General features: G+C 46.1%; 1 protein-coding gene across 7 annotated transcripts in view; it reads right to left on the bottom strand.

The window, feature by feature from the left end:
- Positions 1-15,931, bottom strand: part of CEP95 (centrosomal protein 95) — a 159,294-nt gene that overhangs the window by 76,161 nt on the left and 67,202 nt on the right. For all 7 annotated transcript variants that reach the window (XM_029600760.1, XM_029600759.1, XM_029600761.1 and 4 more), the window contains 3 exons: positions 11,682-11,825; positions 10,053-10,285; positions 826-895 (listed from right to left, as the gene is read on the bottom strand). In XM_029600760.1, the coding sequence (XP_029456620.1) occupies positions 826-895; positions 10,053-10,285; positions 11,682-11,825 (447 nt within the window). The remainder of the gene's footprint in view (positions 1-825; positions 896-10,052; positions 10,286-11,681; positions 11,826-15,931) is intronic.

Here is a 15,931-nt window from a genome sequence, read left to right as displayed (position 1 = left end):
ATTTGATTATATGCCTTTTCAAGTTCATCAAAGCACAAACGTGTCCAGTATCATCTTCCCTTTCACCCTGGACCATGGGAGACAGACATTTCCTGGGGATCTGTAGCAACAGCGACAGCCTTCCTCCACCCCAGTGAATCCTGAGTAATATCTCCCCTCACCCTCCAAAATTGAAAATTGCAACAAGTAGGAGACCTATAGGGTTAAATCTTTCACAGAATGTTTGTAAAACTAATTTGGGGACGGAGACTATTTTAGCGTATCTATAATGTCATTACTATTCTTTGGGCCCTATGAGGTCTGTAACCATATGCAATTTAAACAGATAAATTAATAGTTATCCTTCTAAATCTGTCTATATTTGTCACATTTCTAGCTAAATTCTAGCCAGGTAACTATTTACCCAGCTAAATTTAGCTGGACAAGTTGGGGCATTCTGGAGAGGAGCAGAGTTAGCTGGATAAGTTAACAGGCTAACTCAGATATATAGATTTAGCCGGTTAACATATCCAGCCAACTCTGGTCGAGCTGTAGGGCTGTCCTAAAAGTTAGACTGTTATACATAGCTGGCCACCTAAGATAGCCGGGCATATTCAGCAGTGCGGCTGCACCACTGAAAATACATTGCTAGTTAGCCAGTTATGTATAACTGGCTAACTAGCACAAATGCACAGTGGCTGAATATAGACCCCCAACATTTATTAAGAGTGCCTAGGTACAAAGTGAGAAAAACTGTATAACTCTAATCCAGGACTTTACAATTTTCCTCCATAGTTAGCAAATGCAGATCTAATGCTACTTAACATGAAGCACAACTGATCTCACCTTTACATGAGGTAAATTGATGTGCATTAGTCGGCCTGGTTTCAGGCATGGGTCTTAACGATTCTGTGAACTGTAAAGAAAAAAAATTAAGAAAACAGAGAAAGAAAAAAAAAAAAAAAAGACTACATTAACCGAGACCTCTTTTATTAAGCTGGAATTGTAAGTATTTCACCAAAAGATATAGATTAAAGGAGAAATTTAGTTTTACCTGATAATTTCCTCTCCTTGAGTTCAGCCAGTCCAGATGCAAGAGTTATGGTCACCAATCAACAGATAGTCTCTGTCTAACAGGTTTGCTGACAACACTCTTTATAGACTCCTAGGTTGACATCAGCCTGCCAGTATCTTCTATAACCAGCTAAGAATAATTTACTAAACTCTCTCTCTCTCCTCAACCATGGGGCTTCCAAGAGCGAAACAATCAGAAGAAAACGTCATGAAACAATGAAAATACACGAGCAATCAATTAATGTCACTTGTTGTATGACAAAGATTTCTTGATGGTTGTCCGCGCTATTATTTTTCCGCATATTGACTACTGTAATGGGTTATACATTGGTTTACCGAAGTGTTTAACTCAATCACTACAACTTTTGTTAAATTCAGCCGCAAGACTGGTCTCTCATACAAAGCGTTTTGAAAAGATCTCGCCGATCTTATGCAGACTTAATTGGCTACCAGTGAATGAACGTATAGTGTTCAAGATAGGCATGTTAGTTTACAAGCTTCGTGTGTCAGACTCTACTTTTTGGTTTAATGCTTTGTTACGAATCCATAATCCGGTTAGATGCTTGAGATCCTCACAACTTAACCTGCTAGAGATTCCCTCAGTTCGTCATGCACGATTATTTAGTACCAGGGAGACTTCTTTCTCCATTGCGGCACCCAATCAATGGAACCTTCTTCCTTTTGACCTCAGATCTCTGGAAGACTAGGGGGCATTCCAAGAAGTTAGCAAGTAGCACATTTAAGACTAATCGGAGAAAATTCTTTTTCACTCAACGCACAATAAAGCTCTGGAATTTGTTGCCAGAGGATGTGGTTAGTACAGTTAGTGTAGCTGGGTTCAAAAAAGGTTTGGATAAGTTCTTGGAGAAGTCCATTAACGGCTATTAATCAAGTTTACTTAGGGAATAGCCACTGCTATTAATTGCATCAGTAGCATTGGATCTTCTTAGTGTTTGGATAATTGCCAGGTTCTTGTGGCCTGGTTTGGCCTCTGTTGGAAACAGGATGCTGGGCTTGATGGACCCTTGGTCTGACCGAGCATGGCAATTTCTTATGTCAGATAAATGTAAATATTTTTTCTGCCAAAAAACGCATTTCAAAAAAAATGAAAAACTTGATGTCTAAATTTCTACAGCAGTTTTTTTGCAGTGGCAAGTGTGAAACTTAAATACAGTGGGGTGGGAGTTTTGATAGTGAAACACCTAATTATAGATGTACAGTCATCAGAAATATAGAAGGGAGATATACTGTATAATCATTAAGTTGATGATGAATAAATGGGTCTATATGCTGGTTAACATATATGCCCCCAATGCAGCACAAAGGAAAATTGGTTTCTGCCTGATCATTTTCATTCCTGAAGTACCACAGATCAGTCCCGACTTCTGGGTTTTGCCTCCCTACCAGCAGAAGGACAGAGAAGAAAAGCTTTACTAACACTGATACTTAGCCTAGTGTGCTACCTGCAGTCCCCTCAATACAGACCTGTACCCAAACCAAGATGAAAACCGTAAAAGCAATCTACACCATCTTCAACCAAGCAGGAGGATGGTAACCCCCCCCCCCAAACTAGAGCTCCTTCAGAAATACGAATGATTGAACTCTCCAACCAGTAAACAACTCTGCATTATTTACAATTGAATATAAGAGCAGGATGTCTAGAACAAGTGGGGTTCTGGTCTGATCTACGGTACTTCAGGAACGAAAATTAGAAGGTAAGAACCAATTTTCTTTTCCTGTTAGTACCCCAGATCAGTCCAGACTCCTGGGACATACCTAAGTATCCCTAAACTGGATGGGAACATGATAGCCTTGCTCACAGAAGGCTCTCTCCAAAGCATGCCGATTCCAGCACCCAAACATTCAGACGATAACATCTAGCAAAAGTGTGTAATGATGTCCAGGTAGCCATGTGACAAATTTCCTGTGCAGATACCAACTGACAATCCGCCCACAAGGTTGCAAGTGTGCATGCTAACTGTGCCCACAGACCCTCGGGAACTGAACACCCTCTGCAGATGTATGCTGATCCAACCAACGCACAATAGCAACCTTGGAGATCTTAGACCCCTTCTTTGGCCCTTCCATAGCACAAAGAGATGATCAGATGTCTGAAAACCATTAGTAACTTTGAGATACCTTAACAATGCACGACACACATCTAATAGATGAAGCTCCCTCGCATGTGGCATCGCCAAATCCAGATTGGAAAAAGCTGGGAGCTCCACTGTCTGGCTGAGATGAAAGGTAGAGAGCCCTTTTGGTAGAAAGCGCAATTGCTTACCTGTAACAGGTGTTCTCCTAGGACAGCAGGATGTTAGTCCTCGAGATGGGTGACATCATCAGACGGAGCCCAGCACGGAAAACTTTTAAGGTTTCTAGAAGCTTTGACTGGCACACTGAGCATGCCCAGCATGCCACTATCCGCACGTCCACGCGAGGTCCCCCTTCAGTCTCGTAACATAAATAAAAAATACAAGCGAAAAAATAAAACAAAATGAAGGAGAACCCAACACCTCGGGCTGGTTTCCTGAGGACTAACATCCTGCTGTCCTAGGAGAACACCTGTTACAGGTAAGCAACTGCACTTTCTCCTAGGACAAGCAGGATGGTAATCCTCACAGATGGGTGAATACCAAGCTCGGGCTGCTCCCAACAACCAAGATCAACAGTTACCAAACAAGGTGCCAACGGGTACAAACACAACTGCGGTGCTGTTGGTCAGTAGGGAGACAGCCTGGTTCCAATTAAGGGGCCTCAGGTAGGAAGAGTTGCATTTAAACCTGGAAGAGATTGCATAGGACAGATTGGCCGAAGGCACTGTCTTGTCGACCATCCTTGTCCAACCAAGCAGTAGTGGGCAGCAAAAGTGTGCAGGGAATTCCATGACACTGCCCGGCAAATGTCAGCAACGGGAACCACCACAGGTGGGCTACCGGCTTTGCCATGGCCCTCAAAGAGTGAGATTTGATTCGGCCTCCAAGATGAAGTCCCATTTGTGCATAGCAGAAGGCAATGCAGTCTGTTAGCCAGTTAGAGTGTTTTCCCACCGCAACTCTCACCCTGTTATCAAAAGAAAATATGAGTTGAGTGGATTGCCTATAACCTGCTGTGCATGCCAGATAGAAGGCCAAAGCCCTCTTGCAATCCAATGTATGAAGAGCCCGTTCCCTGGATGGGAATGAGGCCTCGGAAAGAAGATGGGCAAAACAATGGACTGATTGATGTGAAAATCAGTCACAACTTTAGGCAGGAACTTGGGATGCGTACGCAGGACCACACAATCATGAAAGAACGTGGGTACGTAATCAAGGCCTGAAGCTCACTAACTCTAGGAGCCGATGTGATCACCACTAGCAATGTAACCTTCCAGGAGAGGAATTTCGGATCGCAGGAGCACAAGAGCTCAAAAGAAGGACACAAGAGTCGCGCCAGGACAATGTTGAGATCCCAGAATGCAACAGGAGGCTGAAGAGGGGGCTTTAGCTGAAACAGACCCCTCATAAAATGACCTATTATAGGCTGCACTGATATGATTGTACCAGCGATACCCTCAATGGTACACACTAACTGCACTTAGATGAACCCTGACCAAGATAGTTTTGCGCCCAGACTTGGAAAGGTGCCACAAATAGTCCAAGAACCTGTGAAGGAGGCATGTGAATGGATCTAAGCCATGCCCCTCACACCAGGTGGAGGACCTCTTCCACTTCAACCTGTAAAACTTCCTCGTGGAAGGCTTTCTGGAAGCTGCCAGCACCTGGGAGACATTTTCTGAGACGTCTAGGGGCTGAAGGACCAGGGGCTCAACATCCAAGCTGTCAATGCTAACACTCAAATGTTTGGATGGCGCAGGGCACCCTGATTCTGTGTTATCAGATCAGTTGCAGTCCCCAATATGACGTGAGCCTTGATCTACAGGTCCCGAAGGAGAGGGAACCAGGCTTGCCTGGGCCAGTAGGGTGCTACGAGGATCATGATCCCTCGGGTCCTGCTGGGGCTTCAGGAGAATCTTCAAGAGGAGCGGAAGAGGAGGGTATGCGTACAGGAGGACCCATCCCCCAGTGAAGGGTGAAGGTGGAGGAGGCTGGACGGTGGTCCCACACAAAAAGGGAGCCAAAAAAGCTCACCTTGCAGTTGTGTCCAGGGAAGTGAAGAGGTCCACATCTGGAGTTCCCCACCGGTGGAAAATCCGGGCTGCCACATCTGGGTTCAGGGACAACTTGTGCAGCTGGAAAGAGTGGCCTAGGCTTTCTGTCAGCACGTTCAGTGTCCCTTGCAACAGAGCCCAGGACCAGATCTCCTGACAGAGGAGGAATGACCCTGTGTCTACATGCTTGTTGATATAACACATCGCGATTCGATTGTCCATCCGAATCAGGACTGCTTTGTGGTACAACTTGTTTCGAAATGCCCAGAGAACATAACTGATTGCACGAAGCTCTAAGAAGTTTATCTGACAGAGAGCTTCCTGAGCAGTTCAATGGCCCTGCATGTGGAGGCCTTCCACATGGGCTCCCCAGCCCTGAGAATGTTCTGTTCGGAGTTAGCAGTCTGCTAGGGAGTAGCAATCTGTTGTTATTTAGGAGAGTTGTGGGTGGATCTTTGGACCAGTGGCAGATGACCACGCCCTCAGGGGAAGATCCCGAGAGGGACCACCAGTCAGGTTCAGAGTTAGGAGACAGACACACACTAGTTCTTTTATTAGCCAGTATACTGAACCACCAGAAGTGGCAGTAGTGAGCTGGAATGCCCGGCTGGGCTGTAGTCCCTCAGCTACTGGAACAGCGATCCCTGGAGGCTGAGCTGTAGAGAAACTGAAATATAGTGAGTAGGCAGGGTATGCAGAGATCATGTATCGAACCTAATGGTAACACTCACACAATGTCTCATAGAAGCCCAGGAGCTGGAATGTATAGGCCCTCGAGGAGCGAGTACCTGGTTCCAGGGAAAGCTCTGAGAGAGCGATGGTAACTCACTGATGTAGTTGGCAGTGATGACTTCCAGGCAGAAGAGAATACGGAGCAAGTCTGGGAATGAGGGCCCTCGAGGAGAGAGTACCGGTTCCAGACTGTCACCTGAAAAACAAAGGAGAGAGCGAGGCTCCCGAGGAGCGGGTACCCCTGGTAAGTCCGAGGAGGCAGAGTAGCTTAGGTAGAGTAACCTTGACCCTTGCTAACTCAATCTGTTAGCAAATTCTAAGACCTTATATATCCGTTGCGGGTGACGTCATCTCAGGGTGATGCCCCTGAGGTTTGCGCCATCGCCGGTACTTCAGTCGGGGCCGCACCGCACGCGCGCCCCTAGGCCTCCAGGAAACATGGCGGGTTGCAGCGTCTAGCTGGTCCGGGGAAGCTGGAGGACTTCGGCAGAAGGACGCCGCGGCAGCCAATCTTCCCGTGGTCGAAGAGGGAGTCGCCAAAGAGGTAAGGAGGGCGGAGAGAGGGCGTCGGGAACCGACGGACATTTTACCTGTGCCTTCTGAAGAAAATTGGTATTTCTGAGGTCCAGGATGGGCGGAGAGTAACTACTTTCTGTTGAAAGAAAGAATAATGTAATTAAAACTCCCCAACCCCCCTCTTCCCCCCTCTGCGCTTTATAGCGTGTAGGGGAGTGTACCAGGAAGCTTGGTACAAGGTGGGGTGGTTGCTCTGATATCCGGCCAGTTGGAAAACAGGGAGGTGTCCAACTGGAGGGGTTGATGTAATCTGGATATCATGTAACCTCCCACGGGAGTGAGAGCGGTAAAGTTTTACCCGCATTTCTGAGTGCTGTACAAGGAGACATGGAGACCTGTATCAGGCTTCGAGGTGGATTTGCACTTGAGGCAGCATTCGCTGGATCCCATGTTTAGCAGAACAGCGAATGCACCTGGAACTTTGGTTCTGAACAGGAACCAAAAGCTAGAGCATTAATCAGTACAGAGCCCCGTTGCTGAAAAAAGGAGGAAACCCTGATGCAATCCCAAAAAAAAGAAAGAGAGGTTCTCCTGGTATTATGGCTGACATAGCTGGCATAGCGATATGTGACACTAATACAGTTCTTGGGAAGTACATGGCCTAGAACTTTTCGAACCATGTGGCCCGAATTAGAGAACACATCTCAATGGGAATGCCGCAGAAGCGGGTACTTACCAACCGACGTGAACCGCCGAAGGACGAGCCGGTGAAGATTGCTGGCTCTGTAGATTTCCAGAGTCCTCGAGGGGTAGCCTGTGGACGTAAACGTCCGTCTCAACTCTGATACCTGGTATGGTGGCGCAGGTATAGAGGAGACCAGGCTGGGTGTGGCTTGCGCTTAGACCGTAATGAGCAGAGGGCCAGAATCCCGCACCTATGTCGGTGGGGCATGCCTGGGAACAGGGGAGCCAATTAACGAGCTTGTGAACCCAACCCTCGTCGCAGTGGCTCGATGTCTCTTGACGCCAGTGCAAAATTCTTCGGACCTCGATCTGGTGTTTCTGGAGCAGGAAGGACTGCCAAACTGTGCGGAACAGTGCCAATGGCAGTGGTGATGTTGCTCAGTCCAAGCATTGTCCAGCATCGAGAAGGATAGCAGCAATGTGCTGGATGGTGTCTGTGGCGGACGGTCATCGTGTCAGCGACGATGGATGCCACGGTGCTCGACCTGGTCTTTCCCCAGCGGTGAGATGGAAGCCCTCGCTGTCCTGGGTGGCGATCGATGACAGACTGTCAAGTATGCCTGCTCTGCTCCTGATACGGGGCTTTAATAAGGACCCAAAGCATGGAGCACTGTGTTCAGGCGAGGGCATTATGTGGTGGTGTTATGTCTGCATGGACTGTGTCGATGGCGGCCAAAGCGGCCTCGAGAGTAACGTAAAAATGGATATGAAAAATGTTGATGACTCATCCAGCAACGTTGATAATGACGGAGCACTGATGACATCGGCATAGGTATCTATGGGAACGATGTGGCATCGAATAATTGAAAAAACATCGCTGGTTTCGGAAAAAATGATACCTGCATTGACGGAGTCAATGATCGCATCCATAAAACTGTTGAAGATACCGATGGGAATGACGTGAGTGTCGAGATCATCGATGTATGGAGGTGGGCCAACAATATCTGTGGTATGGCCATCGACGGTATCGATTGGATCGACTCGGGCAACAATAATGTCCATGGCATAGATGGCCATCGATGAAACCCACTTTGGTATCGATGGCCATCGATGGAATCGACCTGGTATCGATGGCCATCAATGGAAATCGATGAAAGAGTCCTGGGCATCGATGGCATCCATAATTTAAAGGATGGCATCGATGGAAGTGACCCCAGTAGCGATGGAAGTGCCCCGGGCAGCGGTGGCATTGACCCGAATATGGATGGCAGTGACGAGACAAGGTGTTCGTCGATGGCATCCATAAAAGCTAAGGAAAAAAATCATTGCCATGGATGAAAACATAGATGGCAGTGATAGAAACAATGTAGGGAGGATGGCATCAGGGTACCGCAGGGGGAGGGGTACCTGTGGCATCAAAAAATGCAGGATGGCCTGAAGGGGGTACCGACGGTAGCGATGGGGTATCGACTGCACGAAGGTACCGAGGAAAATAAAGGATCTGAATCTACAGGGGCCGTGGCGGCACCCGTAACCGTGGAAGTCCCTGTTCCACTAGCGCTAATAGCTAAGCAGAGTGTCACAGAGGGACACTTGCAGGCTATGTGTGACTAACTGAAAAATAGGAAGAGGGAAGGCCGCAGTCGGTTGGCAGCCAGAAAGGTGACAGGAACAGACCGAAAAAACATGTCATAGTACTCACCGAACGTCGAATTAAACCAACGCGGAGGGAAACCCGTGCAGGGAAAAGTGTTTGTGAAGTAAAAATGTAAATCTTTCCGTGAGGAAAAAAAAAAGTGTTAGAATTTCTTACAGAGCTCCTAATCGCTATGCTTACTGCAGAGCAGAAAAAAGAAGACTGAAGGGAGACCCCTGTGGACGCAGGGATCATAGCATGCTGAGCAAGCTCAGTGCACTCAGTGTGCCAGTCAAAGCTTTTTAGAAACCTTGACAGAAAGTTTTCCGTGATAGGGCTCCATTACGGATGTCACCCATATGTGAGGACTAGCATCCTGCTTGTCCTGGGATAATCTCCTTTCTGGTACCTACTAGACATAATTTCTTGAGGATAGGGACTACCAGGCAGGTTGTGGTACTGAGCATAAGGGGAATAATGGAAGTAGGGTGCGAGTTGGTCACCAAGGTAGAGTGGTATGTTTCCTGTGAGGGCCTTATCGGCTCGAGTTAGGATTTTGATCTTTGCATGGAGGAGAACAGGAAGCCAGTGGAGGGCCTTGAGAGTGTGTGCTATCCTATCAAACTTGATTTTGTTGCTCAGCAGTTGTGCTGCAGTATTTTAAGCAAGTTGCAATCACTGTTTGATGTGCACTCCAATTGCATTTCCTTTACTATTTGGACAGGATACATATCTTGTGGAATTAGTTCATAAAATAAATACTACTAAGGAAAAGGCATCTCACAGATTGGAGAAAAAAAATAGAATCTAATATTTATTCTGCGAGATTAGATATACACACTTACATATATACACAAAATACAGAACACAATCTACCTGAAAACAATTAACTCCAAAAACGAATTAAAAAAAAAGTGTATATGAATATATAATAAAGGGTAAAAGAGCCAGATCAGTATTAACCACACATTGCTTTGAGCCTCATAAAATGTGCCATTGAGAGACCATGCGGCATCACAAATCTCTCAATCATTTCTGTATCTGTATCTCTCTCTCTATATACCAAGTATATGGGAAAGGCTGACCTGCAAGTAGTCTAAAGTAAGTGAATCTATGACTGCTTGTATGTTATGTGCATTATCCTCTTGACTTCTTCAATCAGGAATTAAATCAGGCACTCCTTCCATGAATCAACAGGATATGCTCAAAGAAAAATCGAGGAAAGACAGCCCAGAAGCATCCAAGAAAAAGCTGACCTTTTAGAATTTTTTTTTTACTCACCCCTGGAATCGCAGCAGGTTTTTCAGTTCCCTGGCAGCTTGTCAGGGACAGCTGAGCCCCATCTGAGCTTCTGTGTTCTGTTTTTCCCCCTGGCTGGGGAGAAGGCCTAGACTCCAGGGGATGGTAGGGAGGCTGCAGAGGAATGGCTGGGCGAATAGGCTCCCCCAGCTTTTTGGCACTGCATCTCAGGCTGTCGCTGGGGAACTTCTGGCTAAGCACTTGGTCTCCTAAACCTTAGAGAGACAGAGAATGTGTAACTGAGTGCCAATGGGAGCTTGTTAAAAGCAATAGGGATCTTAATGTTTATAAACAAAGCCTACCACTTCTACTACTCAGTATTTCAAGAATACATAAAACACATATTATTCACCTTGTGCCAGTTCAAACTTACTACCAAGTCATTAATTTGGAAATTCTTTAAGCAGTGTCACATGTGAGCTCACACATAATGGGATCTGGCTGCTTGATGGCTGATTCAAGTTGTACAGTATCAGAAACCGAACACGCTAATACCTGACAGACTTGGATCACCATATAAAACCCAAATCCAGAATCAATTCACACACCCATGGGGAAAAAGCTTTAGTAAATGTGACCCTTAGCTTGTGAGCCTTCTGGGGACAGAGAAATATGCTGTGAAGTATCTGGGTGTATGAATTGATTCTGGGGAATAAAGCTTAGTAAATAAGGCCCTAAGGCCTAGATTCATCATTTTGCTATAAATTTCACAAAAATAGCACCCGCAATAAAAAAGGGGCATAGTTAGGGTCATTTGAGAGTTCGAGTTCAAGAGAAGATCGAGAGAGAGAAAAAAAAAGGTGTAGTTATTTCTGGTGTTAAATCCCACAATAGCATTCGTTATGCTATCGCACCCAACATTAAGCGCCCTTCATTTTCATTTACTCCGCCCAAGCTCCTCCCACTTGAGTAAACAAAGTTTGCATGTACATCTTGCGATGCATTATGGCATTATTGTGGGGGTTGGGGCCCTAACGTCCGCAATAACGTGATTTAAAAAAAAAAAAAGACCCCTTAAATTTGTACCTGAGGCAATGGAGGGTGAGAAGTGAAGGTCACAAGCAGCAGTAGATTTGAACCCTGGATTATCTGGTTCACAGCCTGCTGCTCTAACCACTAGGCTACTCCACAATGCCCGCTCTAACCATTAGACTTTTCCTCCTGCACTTGTACACCACCTTTCCCCAAAATCCAACATGAGACACTATTCAAACATCCCGGTCACTTTTCCTTGAACTAGAATGTGCATGTATGGAAATGTCAGTATGGCTCCTGAATTTTAATATACCTTGTCTTCTTTAATGCTGACTTGCCTTAAGATAAGTAGCATGGAATCCATCAGCCTTTGGGGATCCTGCCTGGTACTCATGACTTGGATTGGCTACTGTTGGAAACAGGATACTGGGCTTGATGGACCTTTAGTCTGACCAAGTATGGCAAATTTTATGTTCTTAGATACAAGAATCAAAACAGAAGGCATAGCCAAGATCAGATCCTGTCAGCTAGAGTACCACCACTTCAAAACATGAGTTGTAGACTCAACATAGGAAAAAAGAGAACCAACTTTGGCAGGGGAAGAGGAACCTTTGCAGTTATGATCAGTTTACCTACCGCCTTTTCTTTCTGTCACATCTCGTCTGAAATGGACCTGACCAGGAAGTTCATGAGATGTCTGAATGTCTCTGGGCTCTTTTGTCCATGTAGTATTAGGATGCTTTTCTCTCTGCAATTCTCCACCATTGTCTAACTCTGGAACTAAATTACTAATAGTTAAAAACAATAACCATGTCAAAGATTTCCTGCCGTATCAAAACTTGTAAAATTTATTCTAGAGTTCCAGGGAAATGTCCCAGATCCATTGCCCAAATCTGGCCCTGAATACCAAAACATGCATATCTTCCAAATACACAAACACAAATAAAGCAATAATCCAGAATATCATCTCAGGAAATACTTCATTAACCCATTGACCATATGCTCACAAGTTTTGATTTTCTACAGTACCCACAAAGCATAGAACACATGGTTTTGAAAGCAATGGAGAAAGCTCAGTTGCTTACCTGTAACAGGTGTTCTCCTAGGACAGCAGGATGTTAGTCCTCACAAGTGAGTGACTTCACTGGACGGAGCCCGGCACGGAAAACTTTGTCAGAGTTACTAGAAGCTTTGACCTGAGCATGCCCAGCCTGCTGCTATCCACTCGTACATGCGAGGTCCCCCTTCAGTCTCATAATATAGAAAAATACGAGTGAAAAAATAAATAAAACAATAAACCGGAGAAGAACCCAGCTCCGTGGGGAGGCAGGCGGGATTCCTGAGGACTATCATCCTGCTGTCCTCAGAGAATACCTGTTACAGGTAAGCAACTGTGCTTTCTCCTAGGACAAGCAGGATGGTAGTCCTCACATGTGGGTGAGTACCAAGCTCCAGACTGTCCTTGCCATCAGAAGAGACCAGCAGCGATCGAACAAGGTGCTAACAGGCACAACCATAACTGCGACGCTATAGGTTGGCTGAGGACTGTCTGATTCCCACAGAAGCATGGACAGGAAGAGTTTGATTCATGTCTGGAACAGATTGCACAGGACGGATTGATCGAAGGCACTGTCCTGACGCCTGTCCTTGTCCAAGCAGTAATGAGCTGCAAACGTGTGAAGGGAACTCACACCGTAAACCATGACTTACTCATGACCCGACTGGTGGAGATCGGGCTAAGAGAAAACACCCTCAACTGGTTTCAATCATACCTATCCAATAGATCCTACAAATTCCACCTCAACAACTGCGAATCAGACCAATACCCACTCCCCCACGGAGTTCCACAAGGATCATCCCTTTCATCAACCCTGTTCAATATATACATGCTCCCACTCTAAGTTCCTCTCCAGCTTGAACCTCGTTTTCTACATCTATGCAGACGATGTCCAGATTCTTCTCCCCATCAAAGAAAGTTTAACCGACACCATTGCACTCTGGAACACCCTCGCCACCCAAATAAAGAATATCCTCTCGCAGATATCCCTCATCCTCAACCACAAAAAAAACTGAAATACTACACATAGCAAACAAACCCGCCACCAAAACCAACAAAGACCTCTCCTCTCCCCTACCTAATATCTCCCTCACCAATGAGGTCAGAGATCTCGGCATCACCCTTGATTCAGATCTCAATATGAAAAAACATATCAGCATGACAATCAAAGAGGGCTTCTACAAACTACAAAGTCCTCAAAAAGCTCAAACCACTTTTCCACTATGATTACCGCACCATGCTACAATCCCTCATACTATCCAAGTTAGACTATTGTAACTCCCTCCTCCTTGGACTACCTGCCTCCACCCTAAAACCCCTCCAGCTGCTTCAAAACGCAGCAGCCAGATCCCTCACAAACAGCAACCGTTCCTCACACATCACCCCCATACTAAAAGAACTCCACTGGCTCCCCATATCACACAGAACACAATACAAAATTCTCACCATACTTCAACAAAACCATCAACAACCAAAAAATCAAGTGGACCAACAACCCTCTCCAACCACACCACAGCCAGAAAAACCTGCGATCTCAAAACACGGGCCTACTTATCATTCCCCACACTAAACTAGCACACCTCACCTCCACCAGACAACGCACTTTCTCTGTTGCTGGCCCCACCCTCTGGAGCAAGCTCCCCTCCCAACTCAAGACTGGAACCCTCCATTCACTCATTCAAAAAGAAATTGAAAACATGGCTATTTCTCAATGCCTACCAATACACAACCTAACCCTCCCCCCTCCTCTCTCACTCCCCAATGCAACGCAGACTTTACCTCCCAGACTCTCCATTGCAATCATTGTATATTTGGCATCCAATATTGAGACTCCCCCTACCCATCATCCCTCCTTCAACACCCACCGTTATTCCTGTCAAATGCTACTCCTGACACATTTTCTCCCCACAACGCCTTTACCACTTGTTTTAAAGTTCGCAATCAAAATTAACGTTACACTGTATTTCTTTGTACCAGTCACAGTTATTGTTAAATGATTTCTGTATATTTAGTATCAATCTCAGTTAATGTTAAAATGTAAAATAGTACGACCCCTAGTCATACTATTCCAGCTGTTGTGATGTGAACCGATGTGATGTACGCCAACGAATGTCGGTTTATAAAAGCAAATAAATAAATAAACTCCAGGTTGCTGCTCGGCAGATTTTGATGACAGGGACTGCACACAAATGAGCCACCAATTTAGCCATAGCCTGTACAGAGTGAGCCTTTACTCTGCCAGCTAGCGGAAGGCCTGCCTGCGCATAGCAAAAAGCAATGCAATCCACCAGCCAATTTGACAGGGTTTGTTTACCCACCGCCACCCCCAGCCTGTTGGAATCAAAGGAGACAAAGAGCTAAGTGGTCTGCCTGTGGCCTGCCATGTGATCTAGGTAGAAAGCCAAGGTCCTCTTGCAGTCCAAGGTATGAAGAGCCCGTTCCCTGAGTGGGAATGAGGCCCTGGAAAGAAGGTGGGTAAGATGATAGACTGTTATTGAGGTGGAAATCAGTCACAACTTTGGGCAGAAACTTAGGATGCGCATGCAAAACTACATGATTGTGGAAAAACCTTGTGTAGGGCTGATACGTGACCAGGGCTTGCAGCTCACTGACCCTGCTAGCCGAAGTAATTATCACCAGAAAGATGACCTTCCAGATGAGGAACTTCAGATCGCAGGAAAATGTTGAGATCCCAGGCTGTGACAGGAGGCCAAAGAGGGGGCTTCAGCTGGAGGAGACCCCCATGAAACTGCCTACTAAAAGTTGCACTGAGACGGGCGCACCAGAGACACCTCAATGGTACAGGCTGACAGTGCTAAGGTGGACCCTGACTGAGCTGGTTTGAAGTCCAGACTCGGAAAGGTGCCACAGGTAGTCCAACAGTTTAGGGAGGGGACATGAGAAAGGATTCAGATCATGCCCTGCACACCAGATGGAAAATCTTTTCCACTTCAAACTGTAAGACTTCCTGGTGGAAGGCTTCCGAGACGCCACCAGTACCTGGGAGACAGAGTCTGAAAGCGCCAGGGCTGAAGGACTACGCACTCAACATCCATGCCGTCAGCGCCAACGCCCGGAGGTTCGGATGATGCAGAGTGCCCTGAGGGTGGCTTGCGGGAATGACGGCTACTACCTGGAGATAATACCCTTATTCCATAAACATACACACGGTTAATGCGACTCCAACAATGCTCTATGCTTCAACGGCAAGAGGAAATGTGGAAAAAAGGATTTGCATTCACAAAAAAGCAGGAAGTAGCTTGCTTGATACGGCGGTTACTACCCCAAACCAAATAAGCCTGATACTTCAACTTGAAATACATATGCAGCGCACTTCATTGCTTCAACGGCAGGGGGGAATGAAGAAAAGTGGATTTATATTCAGACAACAACCAACAAGGACTGAATTGCACAGGCTGGGTAAACAAATAAGTGTGGAAGTAGCTTGCTTATTGCGGCAGTTACTACCCCCAACCAAATAAGCTAGATACTTCACTTAGATGCAGCACTGCTCGCTACATTAAGGCAGGGGTGGAAGGGAAATAGAACCAAAAGGTTACTAAGGGCCAAGAGTAACATAAGTATGAGAAAAAAAGGGGTGAAAACTTGAGGGCAGACTGGAAGGGCCGTTTTGGTTTTCTTCTGCTGTCATTTCTATATTTCTATGATTCTGGGAGATGAGGTTGGGCATTGTCCCTAGCCGGATGGGTGGCCGCACCGAAAGGTCCTGCAGAAGTGGAAACCAGACCTGTCAGGGCCAAAAGGGTGCCACAAGTATCATGGTCCCTCTGTCCTGTTGAAGTTTCAGTAATGTTTTCAAGAGGAGTGG

The sequence above is a fragment of the Rhinatrema bivittatum genome, chromosome 4, assembly GCF_901001135.1.
Source record: "Rhinatrema bivittatum chromosome 4, aRhiBiv1.1, whole genome shotgun sequence".
Classification (NCBI taxonomy): domain Eukaryota; kingdom Metazoa; phylum Chordata; class Amphibia; order Gymnophiona; family Rhinatrematidae; genus Rhinatrema; species Rhinatrema bivittatum.
This window is presented reverse-complemented; position numbering and strand designations above follow the sequence as displayed.